The sequence below is a fragment of the Mizuhopecten yessoensis genome, unplaced genomic scaffold, assembly GCF_002113885.1.
Source record: "Mizuhopecten yessoensis strain PY_sf001 unplaced genomic scaffold, ASM211388v2 scaffold7141, whole genome shotgun sequence".
NCBI classification, from domain to species: domain Eukaryota; kingdom Metazoa; phylum Mollusca; class Bivalvia; order Pectinida; family Pectinidae; genus Mizuhopecten; species Mizuhopecten yessoensis.
The window spans coordinates 212189-231457 of NW_018406901.1; the positions used below are offsets into that span (position 1 = coordinate 212189).

The following is a 19269-nucleotide window of genomic DNA, read 5'->3' on the forward strand; positions in this document are numbered from 1 at the left end:
CCTAGTGTCTCCTAGCTGAATTCAGTAGGGTAAATTTGGTATTACCTAGTGTCTCCTAGCTGAATTCAGTAGGGTAAATTTGGTATTACCTAGTGTCTCCTAGCTGAATTCAGTAGGGTAAATTTGGTATCCCCTAGTGTCTCCTATCTGAATTCAGTACGGTAAATTTGGTATCCCCTAGTGTCTCCTATCTGAATTCAGTACGGTAAATTTGGTATCCCCTAGTGTATCCTAGCTGAATTCAGTACGGTAAATTTGGTATCCCCTAGTGTCTCCTAGCTGAATTCAGTAGGGTAAATTTGGTATTCCCTAGTGTATCCTAGCCGAATTCAGTAGGGTAAATTTGGTATCACCTAGTGTCTCCTAGCTGAATTCAGTAGGGTAAATTTGATATCCCCTTGTGTCTCCTAGCTGAATTCAGTAGGGTAAACTTGGTATCACCATGTGTCTCCTAAATTCATGGAGGTAGATCAGCTTACCAGATGTGTCTCCTAAGGTCTGTAGTGTAAATTTGATTACCCCCTAGTGTCTTAAAGGGTGAGGTCACTTTGGTACCTCCTGTCGCCTGAATTAACTCATTCACCCCTCAGACACATTTGAACTCTTCCAATTCAAAGGCTGGAATAGTTCATTATTAAATTTCAGGGGTGAATGAGTTAAAGGAGGTAAATTTGGTACCCCCTAGCATCTTCTGAAGTTGTAGCCGTTATCTCACTTAGTACCTGATGGCTTCTGGATCAAGGAAGCTTTGATTTCAACAAGAAAAAACACAAGAGATTACATTTCAATAAGAGCTTGTGTAATAAAACCAGTAAATTTTCTCAAAACTGTTTTTTTATGTAGATTGTTTCCGCATTTTCCCAAAAGTAATGCTACAACTTGTTGTAAACGCAAGAAAAAAGCAAGAAAAAAAACCCGGGAGGCAATAACACTAGGTTATATAAGATCTTAGGGGCTCCTCAGCTGAATGCCATTAAATGGTCATTAACCATATGGTTAGAAGTTGCTCCACATGGTCCTTCATTCGGCACAATTGCCAGCCCATGCAGCCAATCATAGACCAGAAAAACCACAAACAAACACTTTTAATTCCTTTTTTTTTTACTTGTGCATATTTTTCCGAGCTGATTTTAAATTCAATTCTTAAAATAAAGCACCATCCTTGTTTTATTAAAGATAGATACATTCGTAGGGTTTTGAACTTGGCAGCCCACATAGTACAATCAAAACTACCAATACACTGACATAGGAAAGCCGGGACCTTTCTCAACATCTGGCAGCTCCGGGTTGTAGATAAGCTTCATTAAAAATAATTTTGAAAGTTGTAGGATAACATTTTTGGCTATCTGCATAAGAAACATTGGTTAGGACAAAAACGTCGCTTTTTAATCAATCATATTTTGCCGAGAGCAGGAAGATAGCAATCCCCAATGTTATGTTTCAATTGGCAAGGGGATAAGGGGGAAATAAATGAGCTAGCTCAAGATCCGCCAGGCACAGCGAAAACAAAGAAACTCACATGATGTAATCGTTGAACATGGTAATCTCTAGAAATTATGCTGGAGCTGTTAAAAGCTGAGGAGAACAGAAATCTATTCTTTATTGAGATATTTGAGGCGTTTGGCACTGACTGTGTCAAAGATGTGTATCTTCAGACTTGAAACGAGCTTCTGAATTTCATTTCAAGATTACTCTGCAAATGGGATGTTGAGAGTTGGCTTGATGACGATGGCACACCTGTTGTCTGTTCAATTGCCATTCTTGGCCCCTGACCTGCTCTGGTTCATGTCGATAAATAAATCTCGCAATCTTCATCCGACTCTTTCTTAATGGAAGCAAAAATATCTGTTCAAAATAAAAAATCTGGTAATCTTTTAAGTCATCTCTTTACGAAGGCACAAATATCTGTGAAGAGCTTCGAGATTTATTAGCATATAGAATCGTCTACAGATGTATTGCGGTGTACATGCATTCTGGCGAGAAGTGAGAAGTTTGTCAAAAACAGGCGGATTCTTGTTATCGGGTAAATGGTACCATCTACACTCGAGAAGAATCTGCGTAAAACACATCGCGGATAACATCCCGTGGACTTTAATGTTGAACAAATAAATTGGAATAAATTGCAAGGCAGATATTTTTACGCAGTCAGGGGATACTGTGGTAGGTTAGGGTAAACCTGTTGAAATGTAAGCTGATTTTTTTTAAGCATCTTCATCTCCAGAAGGGCTAAAATCCTTACTTGATACAGATTGATCATTAAATAAACATAATATGTCAGGTAAATTTGCATGCCAGCTTATTGGCACTTGTTCATTATCCGTTTGGCCAGTGCTTGAGGCAGACAACAAGCATTGATGAGGTCTATTTGATGTAAAGATAGGCTATAAAGAGGCCGTAAAATAGCAATCAGTTTGGATCAGACTTTATCGCAGTTGTAGGGGATCAATTGTTACCCTAAATCCTGTATATATTGACGTTTTCCAGGTCCCTAAATCCTTGTATATTGTGAAATATCGGAGGCTGTCTAAATCTTATATATAGTAATATATCGAAGTTTGTAAATCCTTGTATATGGGATATATAAGAGGTTCCTAAATTTTTGTATAAAGTGAGTTGTCAATGACCCCTGATCTTTTATACTTGTGAAGTTTCGGAGGCCTTTAAAAATCTCAGGCTGGCTAAAATTCCTTGGCGAACCTGTACATTTATATCAGGGGCTGTCTGACCCCCTAAATTCCTTACACTTGACTATATTAAGGGCTTCCTCAACCCCCTAAATCTGTGAAACCTGTGTAGTTTAGGGGGCATCCTGAACCCTTAATCTATCTATATCAGGGTCTGTTTGGCGTATCGTGTGAGGCACTTGACTCTCCAAGGCGGCCTATCAGGTGCTTCAGTGGACTGGGTACCAATAGTATCACAACAATCGACAAACAGCACTGCTTAGCAAGTGTTGAGATCCCCTAGTGTAAACACTCTCGAATTGTTTGCTCTGTTGGCTTTAGGTAAGTGTTTGTCGATAGTAAACCTTGTACTAGATGAACACTGGTGGTGAACTCGGGGGATACAGGTAGAATCGAGGAGACATACTGATCCCCCACAAAGACCCTCGAACATTGTCACTCGAAACTCTATATCTCTGCTCAGTCCCGGAGTGTCCTAGGGACCAGGGATTACGTTGATGAGTAAAGGCGTCTGTTCCAGGATCGCAAGAGAGGTTCAGGAGTGAGCAATAAACTTGTTGATAGGATTACAATCATTTATAGGCTCTTAACTAAACTGTGAACTTATGTGCACCTCATTGAATTTAAGGTGAATGCGTAGGTTTCTAAGATTGCGTTAAGGGTTTTTTGAGGCCATAAAAACAAAGGTCAAGGCCACTTGCAAGAAATTCAACCAATTTCTTTTTTTTGCTGCGCTTGTGTTGTTCATGTTTAATGGAATATTTTTTAGCATAAATGAAAGGGCAAATATATAATATATATACTGTAAACCAGGACATTTTCGCACTTCTCCTATTACATCAATTTCTGCCCAATGTCTATTGGCATATTTCTGTGCATTACACAGATTAATTATTGTGTTGTGCAAGCGGGTCGTTGGGTCACCGGTCAAGGGGTCAATAGGTCTCCGGTCAAGGGGTCAATAGGTCTCCGGTCAAGACCTCTTTCTTTAAAATCAGTTTATGAACATGAAGTCTGATATTTTGCAGTGTAGGAGACAGTAAAGCATCTACTTCCATAAATAGGACAGGAACCCACATAGGTCGTTGCCATGGTTACTTGTACATCAATATACATTGAAGTACAAACTTATTTGGGCAATGTCCCTATAAATAGATCTAAAAAGTAATGAGATCTGGGGAGGAAGAATTAAAGCAACCAATGGCATTTAATTTCAGATCTTGCTGCATGCATCAAGACCCCGGAGACGGGATTAGACTGCAATTTCAGGAAGAAATCAATATCCCATTGTCTTTATCTTTTCCCCATAAAACGTTCTCCCAAGGGTATTTATTAGACCGGCATGTCTCCTCCTGTATGTGCTGGCTGTTGTTCCGACATCCGTAATCAGACGCCTGCGTAGGTCCAGGGTGGATCAAAACACTATCATCTCAGTTCATGGTGTATCTCCAGTATTTTATAACCAAGCTGCAGGGTTGATTTAGGGCATATTTCTCCAATGTTAAACTAAGTACAGGGAAGCTGAAATGTAGGTTCGATAAGACATCTATTTCCTAAACAGTGAGTCCATTTATTTCATTTTTATATGATTCTATAAAATCTTGACAGTGCGCGAGACATTTATTTCGTTTTATCAATCAGTACAGGGTTATTTGACTAGAAGCAATTTTCATTCATTCAGTGGGATTTTTTTTCTCCACACTATTTATAATTTGTGTCGGATTTCCCGAAGCTTTTTGTAGGATTTATTATAGACTTAGGCAAGTTATTAAGCAGAATATTTAAATGCAAAACATGCTGATAGGGTGATTGATTTAAAATTGTGCAGAAATTTTGCTCATCATTATCACATCAAAATACTTTAATCAAGATTGCAAGGTGCTGAAAGCTTATTCGTTATCAAAACAATATTTTTTTACCTCAAATTTATGAGAAAAGTCAAATTTGGTTGCACATTGTTCAATCGACCACTCCCGTTGTCTAAAATACATGTCGGTGAATTTTACTCAAGTTAAGTTCGTGATGTAAGGCAAAGGATGCACTATTGTTGGGTTGTTATGGTAAAACCTGTCTAAACGGATCATCAGCAAAACCGTTGTTTAGGTTAAATTACTGCAACATTACAGGGAATGATTTCAAACTATAGAAAGGTCTGCAAACTGGAATTAATAATCCTTAAAATTTTACAGGGAAAATGGTGGGGGCTGTCTTACCTTCACACACCAATACAGCATGCAAACAGGGGAAAGGTTCTAAAAGATAAGAATATTAATTGTGTTCTAGTAATAGAACAAATGTTATAGTACATCCAGAGTGAGTTAATTTAAAAACAAGTGATAATTGTCCTGGGGTTGTCACTAGCCACTTAGTAAAGTACACCAGGGGCTTAGCACACAACTGTCTGATGTAGATTTCAAAGGCGTATACTCTTGTATTGCCAAGCAACATGAGGTGATGCGGTTGTAATTAACAAGCCGTGGCATTAATTAGCCTCGTTAGACTCTCGTACAGTGATAGTGTCGTTCTGTTGAGCTACACAAGTGCTGTACATAGTAGAGCTTGACAAGGCTGAGTGGGATTGATATGGGGGTATGTTGGAATACAGAAATAAAAATGTGATTCTAGAGTTCCAGTTCCAGGTTACACAAAGGACACAAACTGCAGGATATGGAGGACATATTGTATTTGCAGAATTATTAGTCTTTCAAGTTGTCGAAGACATAAAATTGAAGTATTAACTGGGATGTTGAATTATAGAACACAAACAAGGTTGAATTGAAGCATGTATAAAGGACGTTGGATATTTTGATTGCAGGATACCTCCATTTCATTATCTTATATTCACCTGAGATGGCATGTAACAGTTTGCCTTCATAGTTTACATTGACCTTCTGTTTTTCTGAGAAAGCATGTATGTGACATTTTGTCATTAAATTTTACAGAGATCTTCTACCTCGCCCGGGGACAGGGACAAATACGGAGAAAAATATGCGGAGAAATTCAGCGAAAAATATCCATCACACCGTAGCCGAACTCCCGAAGTAAACGAAAATGCATCAAAAAAGCGTAGAACAGAGGAAAAGTCTGTGGTAAGTAAAATGGTCATTAATCTAGACTAATCAGAACAGAAAGATAGTTCCTTCTTGCGATGTTGGAATAGTTGGTCTTTGCTTCCTGAAAAACTGAGTGTTTATAATGAAAATGCTTGAAGACAATGAAAATGCTTCAAGATAATGAAAATAACCAAAGATGATAAAAAAATACTTCAAAATAATGAAAATGCTTCAAGGTAATGAAAATTCTTAAAGATGATGAACTTGCTTTAAGTACTTAAATGTTTCAATGTAATGAAAATGCTTCAAGGTAATGAATGCTTCAAAGGTAATGAAAAAGGCTTCGAAATGATTAAAATGTTTTAAGATGTCCATAAAAGGGATATTTTATTTTTAATAAAAAGGTTCAACTGAGACAGAATTTCCTTAAATCCAGATTGTTGGTTGCCTGATAAAAACACCCATTGATTAGGTGGCCTTTGGAATTTATCACTTTCCATCAAACATCATTATGCTGCAACTTTGTCCTTTTGATAATGCAGCTGAATATGTTAATTATCACCTGAACTACTCGCTTATGACTCAAACCTATAATTTCTCTTGATACCAATTTATCCATTTCTAACAGTTTAGCCCTGTATGACGTGATGACGTGTGTGTGGGGGGGGGGGTAAACAAATTATCAGGTCACGATACAGTTGGTCGTTTCGTGATGGCATGTTTTTCACTATTCCTCACTGGTGTTTATTCGTATTTCAGGATAGTGACGCGGAAAAAAGCGACTCCGAGCTGGTTGTCGACGTTGGGGAGGTGAGAAGCAACGAACCAATCACTGTACGGCTTCTTATAATTGCATTCATCGTAATTTACATTTTGATGTGCGTGTGAAAAATAAAAGAAATATTGGCAAACTCACAACTGATTTAAGTAGGCAAAGCATCCTTTTGAAGTTGTGCAGAATCTATTTTATTTGAAATTGATTTTCTTTTCTTTTTTAATTCTTGAACACCTGTGCATGGTTTGATTATTTTGCAGTAATTAAAAAAGGTCTGGAAAAGTTAATAATGTTACGTTTCAATTATCAGTTTGTTAGGTTTAGTTGATGCTTTACAATTAGGAAATTAGAATTCTCTTGAATAAATATCAATTTAAAGATTGCATTGCTTGATATCCTAACTTGAAAATTTTCGTTTTTTTTTTATTGGTTGGTGGGTCAATTGTTTAACCTGCTAGGTTCATGCAAAATCTATTTTGCGGAATGATTTTGTTAATATTGAATGACAAATAATATCCAAACGTAAAGTTACTTGTTCAAACATGTGCGTTTGAAAAATCACTGTTGTCGTCACGAATGTCTACAATGATATTTGGTTTTTTTTGTTTAGGACACAGCTCCTCCTATGAATGGAGACTTATCCCCAAGAGAAAAAGTCCCCAAAGAGCTCCCAAAGAAATCTGAGGATCGGATAAGTCCTAGGAGTGATGCCTCCTCGCATGGAAGTGTCGCATCCAACAAACATGGCCGAGAGGTAATGTATACAACTATTTTCTTAAACGTCCAGGGGAAATGATCCCATAACTCAACCGTTTTTCAAGATGTTGGCACCATTCTTCTTGACCTAGTAGAACACTGATTATACGATTGCTGCTTTCCCGAATTTTCCGTTATCCGAACCTCAAAAAATATCGAGACTCGTACATTGAATAAGCACCTTGCTTTGTAATCAAAGGTCCTGGGAACAAGTTCCAGTTGCACAGATGTTTTTGTGAAAAAGGAAATCGTAATGAAAATATTTCTTTCTTATAATACCTTTCGAATGGGCAAGCAACTCTTAAGTTAAGAAATGGCGAATAAATTGGAACTCTTATTTGTTGAAGACAACACACAAAACACAGGGACTCGCTATCTTAAATTGGAATTTTTCATAAATTTCGGAATATGAATACTTGCATACATTTACATTTACATCACAATGTTATCACCTAAATTTGATTGTTTCTTTATTTTTTCAGAATGAAAAGGCATCAACTCCCGTTTCCAAGCCAGCCACCCCGACAAGTTCGGGAAGCACAACGCCAGGGCCCTCTGGAGGGAGTGCCATGAAATCAGGTGCGAAGTACCCCCTTGCAGGTGAGTGAGAGAGTAGTGTTGATTCGTGGTTTGATTTATAGCGCAGTGCTTTGGTTGATAAACATATAGTAGTCCGTGACAGGAAGTAGTCCCAATTTCATTAATTTAGAATTTTTATCTGTGAATAATTTTTTCCCCTAATTTGGATATTGGTATGGAACTAGAGTTGTTTGTTATATCAGATTTCTCCCAGGATTCCTCTTTCACCTTCCCTATTGTTTTTGAATTAATCTTAAATGCTACTTTTTTAATTTCTTTTACTTTTTGAAAATAATTTTATTGTAAATTGCATGGGATACATGAGTTGGCATATATTTTTTTGTTTAGAAATGCAAGATTTAATTTTTTGTGACTTTTTTTTAGTTTGTATGCGTACATTATTTTATACATTTTGTAACAATACAAATTTGCCACACTACACTTTTTACATAATTTGTTTACCTGGTTGCTAGTTAGTTTAGAGATTTATCTTGGAAGTTCTCATCTTGACATTTACAAAATGTATAAATTAATTTACTACATTTCTCCAACTTTTGCCTTGTCTAAGATCTGTTTTACTTAGAAATAGCATCATTATAGAGGCTTGCAAGGGAAAAATCAAAATATTTGTCTGCTAGGGGGTCAGGAGATCTGATAGATATACTGTAGGATACAAATTTCGTACAGGAAAACCCACCTACTTCCTTCCTTAACTCACTGCAATATTCAACCCATCACACATCAGCACTACTGTCTCGCTCCAGGTACTGGTGTACCTGTGTAACCTAAATCACCGATACAGGTATTTACCTGTGATAAATTTCATGTGTGATCCTTCATTTGTCACATCAGCCAGCAACCATTGGAGAATTTACCTGTGGTTCTGGATATCGGTAAATTGTATTAGGTGGGATAACTTACCGAATACTTGTTTGTGTGTCTATGACCGGAGGTAAATTATGCTAATTAGAGTGAATTATTTGTACTCGTATGTACCTGTGACCTCCGGTAAGGTACCTTGCCTTACCTGTACATATGATGAATTTGTCTTACCTGAAATAACTTTACCTTTAAGTCCAAGTCATCCATTTTGGGGGGAAAGTCTGAAAATTTGCACATTTTTATTTTTCATATAGAAAATGAAAAATTTAAAGATAAATTGGGCGAAAGTTGAACATCACAGTTCAGTCATTTCCTTCCTTTTTAATGTATTTATACAGACCCATGGTTTATGTCACAGGTAAATCCTTTACCAGGAATTAATACCTGTGTGTACCTGTATTTGAATTGAAAGTTTGTTTACCTCTATATAATGATGAGCTAACACTTACCTGTGTTACATTTTGTCGCTGTGTGTAAATTATACATGTTTTGTGTTTTTCTCTGTGATGTGGCTTTGCTACTGTACATACTTGTCGGTGAGAGTGTCGACACTGGATCGAACAACAGCCTAAACTTCCCTGTTCTCTTACACCTTCTGTCTCCTCGGTGGCTTTCAATTGCTGTGCTTTTTATGTAGTGCACTTTTAATTCTTTTCTTAAAATGGTGAATTCCATCAGCATATACAAATGACCTTATAAAGGCAAGGATTAAAATAGACTTGTGAGAACTCTATGCCAAAGGAACACATGTTTGATTTAAATTTCCATAATCATTTGCTATTTCTGTCAGAAAAACCACATTCATTAGCACGACTCACCTTTGCAGGTTAAATTTTGTAAATTGTTTAAAATATTTGTCCATGTACGTATCTGTTCTGTACAACAATGTATTACCTGTAATTAACGCGTACAGAAACAAGAAAAGGGCCAATAGTGCTTGGTCTCGTGAACAAGATTACCTAGTATGGTAATTGTCTAGGTTGTTCTTATGGCTTTCACAGAAATGTGTCAGGAATATGAAATGTGTGACTGTTAGTTAATTACAGATTGTGTGTTGGTAAACACCAGACAATTTTGTGGTCAGTGACAATAATTTGGTGGTAAATATTACTTGATGGTAAATGTAAATGACATAGTCTGCTGGCCATGGTCAGTACTGGCACGGTTGGTGGTAATTGACACAGATTGGTGGTAAAAGACATATATTGGTGGTAAGTGACAGTTTTGTGGTAGATGACACAGTTTGGTGGTAAGTGCCACAGTTCGGTGGTAAATGGTATAGGTTGGTGGTGAGTGATACAGTTTGGTGGTAAGTGCCACAGTTTCGTGGTAAATGACAGATTGTATGGTGGTAGATGACATAATTTATTGGTAAGTTACACAGTTTGGTAGATGACAAAGATTGGTGGTAAGTGCCACAGTTTTGTGGTAAATGACATAGATTGGTGGTAAATACCAGGCAGTTAAGATACTGTTTAATTGTAGGTAATAGACTTTGGAGGTTTTGTGTCTTGGAAGAGGAAACTCTTTCCCAGTAGATCTGAGATAGTGGTAGTACATGTGTATATACACAAGCAGTAAACACTCCTAGTGGTTAAAGTCCCCACTGTGGAGAATTAGTTCATAATTAGCTTTAATGTTATCTTTAGGGTGAACGTCTTTGTGGTCATTGCGATATATTTTGTGGTATGTGTATACATTTTAGTGGTTATTGTCTTGGTGGATTAACATCTTTGTGGTAAATATTGTTGTACATATCTTGGCAGTAGTACCAGAGAGTTTGGTGGTATATTTTAGTGGTAATTCTTTAAAGGAGAGGTGTCTTTGTTTACTGATCCCCGTACCACTGCCAAAAACTGGAACTGTGCATTGGGAACTATTTTTTTCTGGCATGACTATAACTTTGGCAAATCATTTCTGAAAAGAAAGCCATATCTTGCAGGATTTGTATGCAAGATAATAAAGATGAAATAAACAAAATTTATTCAACAACAGTGTTCATAGCATTAAAATATAGTGAGTCTTCGACTGAAAATCGTACCCTGGACTGTTCATAGCATTAAAATATAGTGAGTTCGACTGGAAATCGTACCCTGGACTGTTCATAGCATTAAAATATAGTGAGTTCGACTGGAAATCGTACCCTGGACTCCAGATTGTTCTAGTACCATTCTGACTGACTGAACTACCTGTTCAACAGAAATAATCTGGCCCCACTGTGCTACAGTTATATCAAATATGAAATTTAGGGAAGGTTACTGTGTATATGATAAACCACAAGGCAGTGCGAGAGGGATCCTTCAATATTTTGTAAGATATTCCATGGCATATGTAAATATATCCAAATTGATGGCGTACACCTTGGGTGAATAGGTTTGTGGTTTCAGTATTTTTATTTTGATGATAGGCAGATACCATACCTATTGACTCACGACCAATGAGCTTGTGGCTTCCCTTAGCAAACTTCCGATCATCAGTCAATTGTTTTATGAGGTGAGGGCCAAAAAACTAAAAGGAATTAAATTTGTTGAAATGAAATATTCATTGAAAGCAGGAAGTAACTTTCAACACTAAAGGAATTCGTCATGCAAAAAAGTAATTATGGTTTCTATTAAATAAAAACATCTTTCAATTATCTGCATTAAGGTAGAGTCTCGACACTCTTTTGCTGTATTTTGCTCTATGCTTTATTTTCCTGTTAAATTTAAACTATTTCCTCAATCTAGTTATTCAAAGACAGTTTAAATGTTTAGGCCTTTTTGGGGATTCCAAACATTTTGAAATCATTATTTTAAAAATCATGTTGCTGAATAGCACTAACATAAAAATATCACAATGCGTAGTGTTACAGATAAGCTCGATGCTTTATAATGAAGAGATCCGGGGGTTGAATCCCGTGGCAGAGATGTTTTTGTTAAAAACAGCATTATAATGTTACTTCCGGTTTTTCCACCACAAAAACCTGGCAGGTCCTTAAATGACCAAAACAATTGCAGGACATTACCTTCTTCCTGCTTAATCTGCATGCATCGGAGTCTAATACTAGCTTAACCAAAACTTAAGTTGGAAGCCACATATACATTTGTGATGAAAAATGTACTGAATATTGATATAATTATTTTTATATCGGAACTCAGATTTAGTGCAAAGATCAGACTTGCAGGCCTGATATAGGTAGCTCAGGCTAACCTCAGGCCAACCTACGGTCCTTACCTTGGGCATGAATGTAGCATGGATGTTGTCTGTGTCTGTTCAATGTTTTATATCATTTCACTTTCAGTTTCTGTTTCATTTTATTTAAGAATGTTTAAAATTCAGAAAGGAAGAATATATTGCGCTCAGTACATGTTCCAAATAATTGTTGTGATGAATTTCTACTTTACGCTAAAAAAAAAAAACAGGAACATATATCATAACACAACAAAACGAAAAAAATTATGGTACATGTATCAAAATATAAAATAAAATTGATAATGAGCGTATTCAAGTAATAATCAAATGATTTTCCTATCATTTAAGGCAATATTTGAATTCCTTTCTGATTTTATTTTTCATATATTCATAAAAATCCTTGCTTTTACTTCTTCATTTTATTTCCCTGTTTTTAAAAATTTGCTCTGCCTTGAGTATTTATTTTTTGCTTTCTATCTTTTTGTTTGCTGGTATTTTTGTGTAAGACGTATGTGGCCTTTTCTGGCAGGTTCCTATCCCCCTTTTATGCCCCCAGGCGGACCCCACGGTCTACCCGCGGAGATCCCTCCAGCCAGCTATAGCAACGGAATACTCCACAACAATATCTCCCCAAACCCCGCCATCGGCAACTACCACCGCCCTCTGTTCGACCCCCACCCCCCAGCGATGAGGCCCGGGGCAGGCATGGGAGGAATCCCCGGGGGAAAGCCGTAAGTATTATTATCTACCAGTAAATTTGTTCATCAGATCTAGAATATAACATTTTGTAACCACAGTGCACTGGATCTGCTAATAAGATGCCTTGCAGAATAACCTAAGAAAGTATGGGATTGCAATTTCTGTTCAGCGGAATTTTGTTAAATTTTAAAATTAACCATCAAGGGACCAAAAATTGTTTTTAACGAAAGACAGGATCCAGAAAGTTTGCAGTGGCTGTAATTTATCAGAGAACTCCAGAAACCGTTGAATACACAGGTGCTCGACACATTAAAATTAATTAATTGATATAAGACATTAATATAATGTAAATATATTTTACAGTATATACACATCATATTAGTGTGTCCAGTACCGTTGGTTAAATATCGTTGGTTTAATATTTTTGTCAAGAGGGGGAGGTGGAGAGGTTGAAATTAGGTGAAAACATTGCTTATTTTGCACTTTAAAAAAAGGAGTTTTGATATCAACCAAGTTAACTTATTCATCCCTGAAATTTAGTAATGAACTATTCCAACCTTTAAATTGGAAGAGTTTAAATGTGTCTTCAGGGGTGAATGAGTTAACATAGTTTGTCTGTACTGCACAATGTTTTTATACACTAGAGCTAAGCTCTTTACCTCTGATACTTGATTGGTATTTTCAATGGCAGATGATTTGGGGTGGGGTCAGTTGATTTTTGGTTTCATAGATACATTATTGTGCAACAGTTTCAAGCAGCATCCTGGTCCTTTTGGTTCTTAAGCTAGACATTTTTATTAACTTTAAAATTGGTAGTAACAATGTCTATTGAATATTGTTCAAATATTTTGAAAATCTGCTATTGGGCTTAATAAACAAGAAATCAATATTTGGCAATACAATTTTCTGGAAAAGTCCAGTCACTTTGGGATGAATTTGTATTCGGACAACAGAAAATACAGTAGAAGATGGCGTAGTAAGCCGTGATACAAAAAATTGAATTATAAACATACTGTCGCCGCGAGACTAGCAGCATCTGTGTTGGAAGTGGTCCCCTGTCTGAACTTTATGCACGCCTTGTTTAACAAAACTTTCTGTAATAAACGAACTAGATAATGGAGGGTGACCATGTGTCGTCGGCAGCTTTGTTCTTAAAAGATCTTAGCACGAAGAGTTGAAAGTCATACTTGGCCTTTTTTTTCCGCCAAGATTTTGTTCATTTTATCTACCGGTCGTCAATCAAGTATAATGGACATCGTTTTTTTTTACACTTCCCGCGAGAGAGTCATGCATAAAACCCATTATGGCTGATAACGTTTTTAAAATCTCATGCAAGAAGGGCGTTAAGCTTTTGTCAGTGGTACATGGTTTCCATGGGTTTTTTCCAGAGAAAGTTTTTCACTGGTACAATGTTTCCGTGTGTTTTCTTCCAGAGCATATTCCTTCCACGTTAGCGTTGATGGTCAGATGCAGCCAGTACCATTTCCACCAGATGCTCTGATTGGCCAGGGCATTCCGCGACATGCACGGCAGATCAACACACTGAACCACGGGGAGGTGGTGTGTGCTGTCACTATCAGTAATCCCACGAGGCACGTCTACACCGGAGGCAAGGCAAGTCTCGCCGCCCTGGTGGTGGCCACGGATCATAATGAGCCATTAGGCTGCTTTTACAGAGTCTAATTTCCATCGAAATAAAGTGCCATCATTGTAGAGAAATAAAAACAAAAGGAAGTTTTTTCGTATCTGATTTCTGTTAGTGTGTTGATGAACTTGCCTGCATTGCAACACTCGAAAACACATTATTGATTGACGTTACATTTAGCAATTCAGACTTGCTGATTTCTATGCAACGAAAAAGAACTCCGCTGATTTTCTGTTGTTTATAAAGAAACTTTCAAATCTTGATGTTTGATATAGCTCAAAGTTTTGGTGAAATTTGAACAAATGTGTGTTGTGTAGCTCTAGTACTGAAATTGATAGCTTAGTCAGCTGTATAGCTGAACCATTTAGAGGCAGATACTTGTATGGAATGGTGTTTGATACATTAACCCACGTTTAGACCATTATAAAGCCAACCCTGTAATAGTAATCGTTTTGGTTGTTTTACAGGGGTGTGTAAAGGTGTGGGACATTAGTCAACCAGGAAACAAGAGTCCCATCTCACAACTAGACTGTCTGGTAAGTACCTCATCTCATCTATCTCGTTCTCATCACTCATCTCCTCTTTATCATCACTCATCTCTTCTTTCTTGTCATTCATCTCTTCATTCTCATCACTCATCTCCTCGTTCTAATCTCTTATTTATCATCACTCATCTCTTTCTCATCACTCATATCTTCTTTCTTGTCATTCATCTCTTTATTCTCATCACTCATCTCTTTCTCATCACTCATCTCTTTCTTGTCATTCATCTCTTCATTCTCATCATTCATCTCTTTCTCATCACTCATCTCTTCATTCTCATCACTCATATCTTTTCTCAATACTCATCTCTTATTTCTCATCATTCATCTCCTCTTTCTTCTCATTCATCTCTTTGTTCTTATCACTCTTTCATATCTCTCATTTCATATTTCACATCATTCGTTTCTTATCAACATTTATCATTCACACCTCTTGATTCTGTGATCTTTATCATTGATCACAGATCTCCACTTACCTATCTTTATCATTGATCACAGATCTCCACTTACCTATCTTTATTACTCTTTTTGGCACTTCCACCAAGTAGTACCTCTTCACACTTTCATTTTGCTCACCTTTATCTCGCCTTATACTTTTCTCACCTCTCCAGTCCTGTCCTTTTTTTTCGCTCAACTCCCATCATTTTTCGTCATATCACTTCAGATGAGTGAATCAACTTGTTTCAAATTATTTTCTGATGTCTTTGATCACTTTGAATAACAAACTTTTCAAATTAATTCCAATTGCCATTGTAAAGTTTGAAATGTACTAAGTATGAATTTTATACAGGGAGTGAACAACTGATTTGAAAAATAAATTTTTAAATGAAGATTAAATTTCCCAATTAACCTGCTCTTTCTAAAATAGGGCAGTTGGTGCTGACAACAGACTGAAGCAATTAAAGTATTTGTTGAATCGGAGATATCTTCATCAACTAGATGTTATCGGAAAAATATTGAAAATGATTGAGACATCTCTTTGATCAAACCGTAACTAGTGTAGATTTGAAACCGCTGAAGGAAATATTAGAACATATTGAAAAGTGATTGCATGAACCCATGCCAAGAAAGCAGTTATTTGTCTTGGCAAACAATCTTGCACAGAATAATGGAAATTTTAGTTCTCGTAAATTTATTTATTTGTTTTATTGATTCTTTGGACATGTCATTAGCGGCGACAACAATTCAAGAAAAATGTACACATTTAACGTTTTTAGGGCTTAGAACCATTTGGAGAACAATGGTACATATTTTGAATTTCNGGGGGGGGGGGGGGGGGGGGGGGTAAAGTAACCATCACTCGCCTACATTATTGACTGTTCATTCTGGAGTGTCTTGTGCTTGACAAACAACAATAAGTTGGCTTACTTTAAATGGTGCTATCTAACCTACAGCCAATAATAAAATAAAATAAAAATACATTTATACTAAACAAAAGTATCAATACCCAAAAAATTTGATTGTCTTAGTTGTTCCATTCCTGCTGTTTGCATCAATTTGATAAATAAGAAACTTCCTATGCCAAATTTTTCGGATAAAAAACTGGACCCATCCTGAATATAAGCAAGATTTAAAAATTTACGAAAAAGAAAATAACTACAGCTTATGTTGAAAGACTGAAGTTCCAGATGTACAATATTGCTTATATTTTGTGTTATAAATATTAATGTTTTACAGCATTAAATTCCAAAGTTGAAATTGAGCAGGTACACCTTTAAAAATATGCAGGGGAAGATTGTTTAAAGTAATTTCTAAAATTTAAACTCTGAAGAATTAATTGACATAAACCTTAACTCGTATAATTTATATCCCCTCTCCTGTTTTTAAGTATATGTCTTCGCGACAGGTTAGAACTGGTTACGAAAAATGTGATGAAGATGACACGTAAATTGCTTTGTTCCATCTCGGTAATGTCAACCTTTATATTTGCTTTGTTCCAACACTTGACTGTCGCTTTGTCCCGTGCCGTAATTATCGTCACTTGAGTAGCTTCGTCCAAACAATTACCGTCAATTTGTTCCGTACCTTAAGACCCGATAGCTCCTTTAAAGTCGTTCAGCCTGTGAACTAATAGATACCGCAAGATAAGGAGTGCACACACATGCAACTGAAGAGCTTTTCTACAATGGCTTCCGCAAAAACAAAATAGTGGGACTTCCTTGTCTGTCAGTGATGTTCTTTGCAAATGCTATCTAAGACAACATTCACGTCATCCAAATGGGCTTTCAAACTTAGTGCACGGAGGATAAAAAAACTATATCTATCATTTGAGCTTCTCAGGTATTGGTTGAAGACGACGACTCTGTATCATAGCTTGTTACAGATGCTAATCTGTCGTTAAGTGAAGCAGAAAGCTTGCAGAAAGATGAAGGAGAAATCGCTAGATTACATGCAAGGTCTCTTGTTTCTTTGCAGCAAAGGGATAACTATATCAGATCCATTAAGCTTCTTCAAGACGGGAGAACGTTGATTGTCGGAGGGGAAGCCAGTACACTATCCATATGGGACCTGGCCGCTGTGAGTATTTCTTAATTACTATACCTGGCCATACAGGTAATTATATATACCTGTGCAGGTAATAATACATACAGTTAAACATGTATTTAGAGACGACCCTTGGAAAGTCCAAACTGTAGTTTCTTTACACAAGTGGTCTCTTAATACAGGTTCAATTTAAAATCAAATCACTACAAATGGAACATATGCAGTGACCTCTATAACACAGGTGTCTCTTTATAGAGGTGGTGGTATGAGCAGGTTTGACTATATATGCACCGTGCAAATGGGTATGAGTCACTGTATCTCCTTACTACTATACCTGGTTGTACAGGTAACACTTTCTGCCTGTACAGGTAAATACCTACATCTATCTATATACTTTATCACACAGTAAACCCTATTACCAAGCTAGGTTCATGATGGTGTGCAGTACATCACGCTGGTGGTCATTACAGGCCACCAAACTGTCTTTGTAGTGCGACTATAACGGCCAATCTGGTGTGCAGATCGACGGACTGTGTGTAGACAATCCAGGTTGTTAACACAGTATTGAATGGTTGATTAGACTCTGTGGCAGCCTGTGTCATGACAAAGACGGCCTGCGTGTCACGACGTTTCTTAGTGACTGTGCCTGGCGTAAGTGACTGCAGGCATTTGTGCCGCAGATCAAGTGATTTACCGACAATGATCAGTAATTCGTCTGTAAATTCGGTGCGAGTTGTTGCATGTTCGTAGCCATTAACTTCTCTTCTCTATATATAGAGATGGTGCTGCTAACTTAGTAATTACAACATGGCTTTGGTTTGCACTTGTAAGTTCAGCAAGATGGCATTAGAGGTCAAGAAGGTCATGTTTTTTTTTAAGTTCGACTTCCTGATAACTCGAAATGAAAGTGTTGGTAGATTGGTAGCACAAGTGGTTGGAGGGGACATAGAACGGTATATAGGGCACCAGGGGTCGTTGGGGAGCATGACTGTGCTCCGAAGTCTCTTCACTGCCTTGATTCTTCTATAGACTATGACGGTGACATCATTGAAATTAAGGCAACACTGATCTTTTGATCTCCACAGTTTCTCCGAAATAATTGAGCAAAAAAAAGAAAATTAATTAATTTACATTGTGGATATCTTCAGAAACGTAAATCAGTGATTCATATGTTACAGTTCAGAGTACTATTTTTTTTTAGATTGTAGGAGTTTTTGAACTTTAAAAAAAATAAATATAATTACATAAAAAAATAATATATAATTACATTTTAGCACTATGTTTTGCATATATGGCTACTTACGCTAACCATAATACAGTCAGCTTCAAACTATTGAAGTACATATCAAAAAATCTTTGGTAATCTTAGAAATTAATTTTAGTCTGGTGGCAGTTTATTTCAATGTTTTCAAATTTGATTTATCGAATACCTCATAAATCCCTTACCAAATCACTTTCTTTCATGGTATCACTGCTTCTTAATGAAACAAAATTTGATTGGTGAGGTCATTTGTACGATTGCATGATTGTTTATTTACATTTTGTTTTGCAGCCCACTCCCCGGATAAAAGCGGAGCTGACCTCAAGCGCACCTGCGTGCTACGCTCTGGCCATTAGTCCAGACTCGAAGGTCTGCTTCAGCTGTTGTAGTGACGGTAACATTGCAGTCTGGGATCTCCATAATCAGACCCTCGTCAGGTAAACACCAGCAAAGATGCCGTAGATTATTGGTCTGTCGGAAATTTTGTGATGTCTTTTGTAACTACAGCATCATTTGTTTTATGAATTTAGAAAAACAAAATCTGTAAAATTTCAAGAGAAATGTAACACTTTTTGATGGAAAGCATTGAGAAGTCCATGTTGAGAGTTCTTTTTCCTCTTGTAAGTTTAAAATTTAGTTATTAATGCCAGAAGTGCAACTGAAGGATTGTTAGATTCAGGAATAACTGCAGATGTTATGATATTGATTTAGACCAGCTTCTGTTTGTGTATTGGACTC

At 36.9% G+C, this 19269-nt stretch overlaps 1 protein-coding gene across 9 annotated transcripts in view; it reads left to right on the forward strand.

The window, feature by feature from the left end:
• The window catches only part of LOC110453133 (transducin-like enhancer protein 4), a 52236-nt gene that overhangs the window by 23537 nt on the left and 9430 nt on the right, over nt 1–19269 (forward strand). For 4 of the 9 annotated variants that reach the window (XM_021501980.1, XM_021501974.1, XM_021501975.1 and 1 more), the window contains exons 9-17: nt 5627–5773; nt 6497–6571; nt 7123–7266; nt 7751–7868; nt 12430–12631; nt 14033–14213; nt 14712–14780; nt 17202–17303; nt 18823–18968. In XM_021501980.1, the coding sequence (XP_021357655.1) occupies nt 5627–5773; nt 6497–6571; nt 7123–7266; nt 7751–7868; nt 12430–12631; nt 14033–14213; nt 14712–14780; nt 17202–17303; nt 18823–18968 (1184 nt within the window). The remainder of the gene's footprint in view (nt 1–5626; nt 5774–6496; nt 6572–7122; nt 7267–7750; nt 7869–12429; nt 12632–14032; nt 14214–14711; nt 14781–17201; nt 17304–18822; nt 18969–19269) is intronic. The other 5 variants (XM_021501977.1, XM_021501982.1, XM_021501978.1 and 2 more) reach the window with 4 other exon arrangements.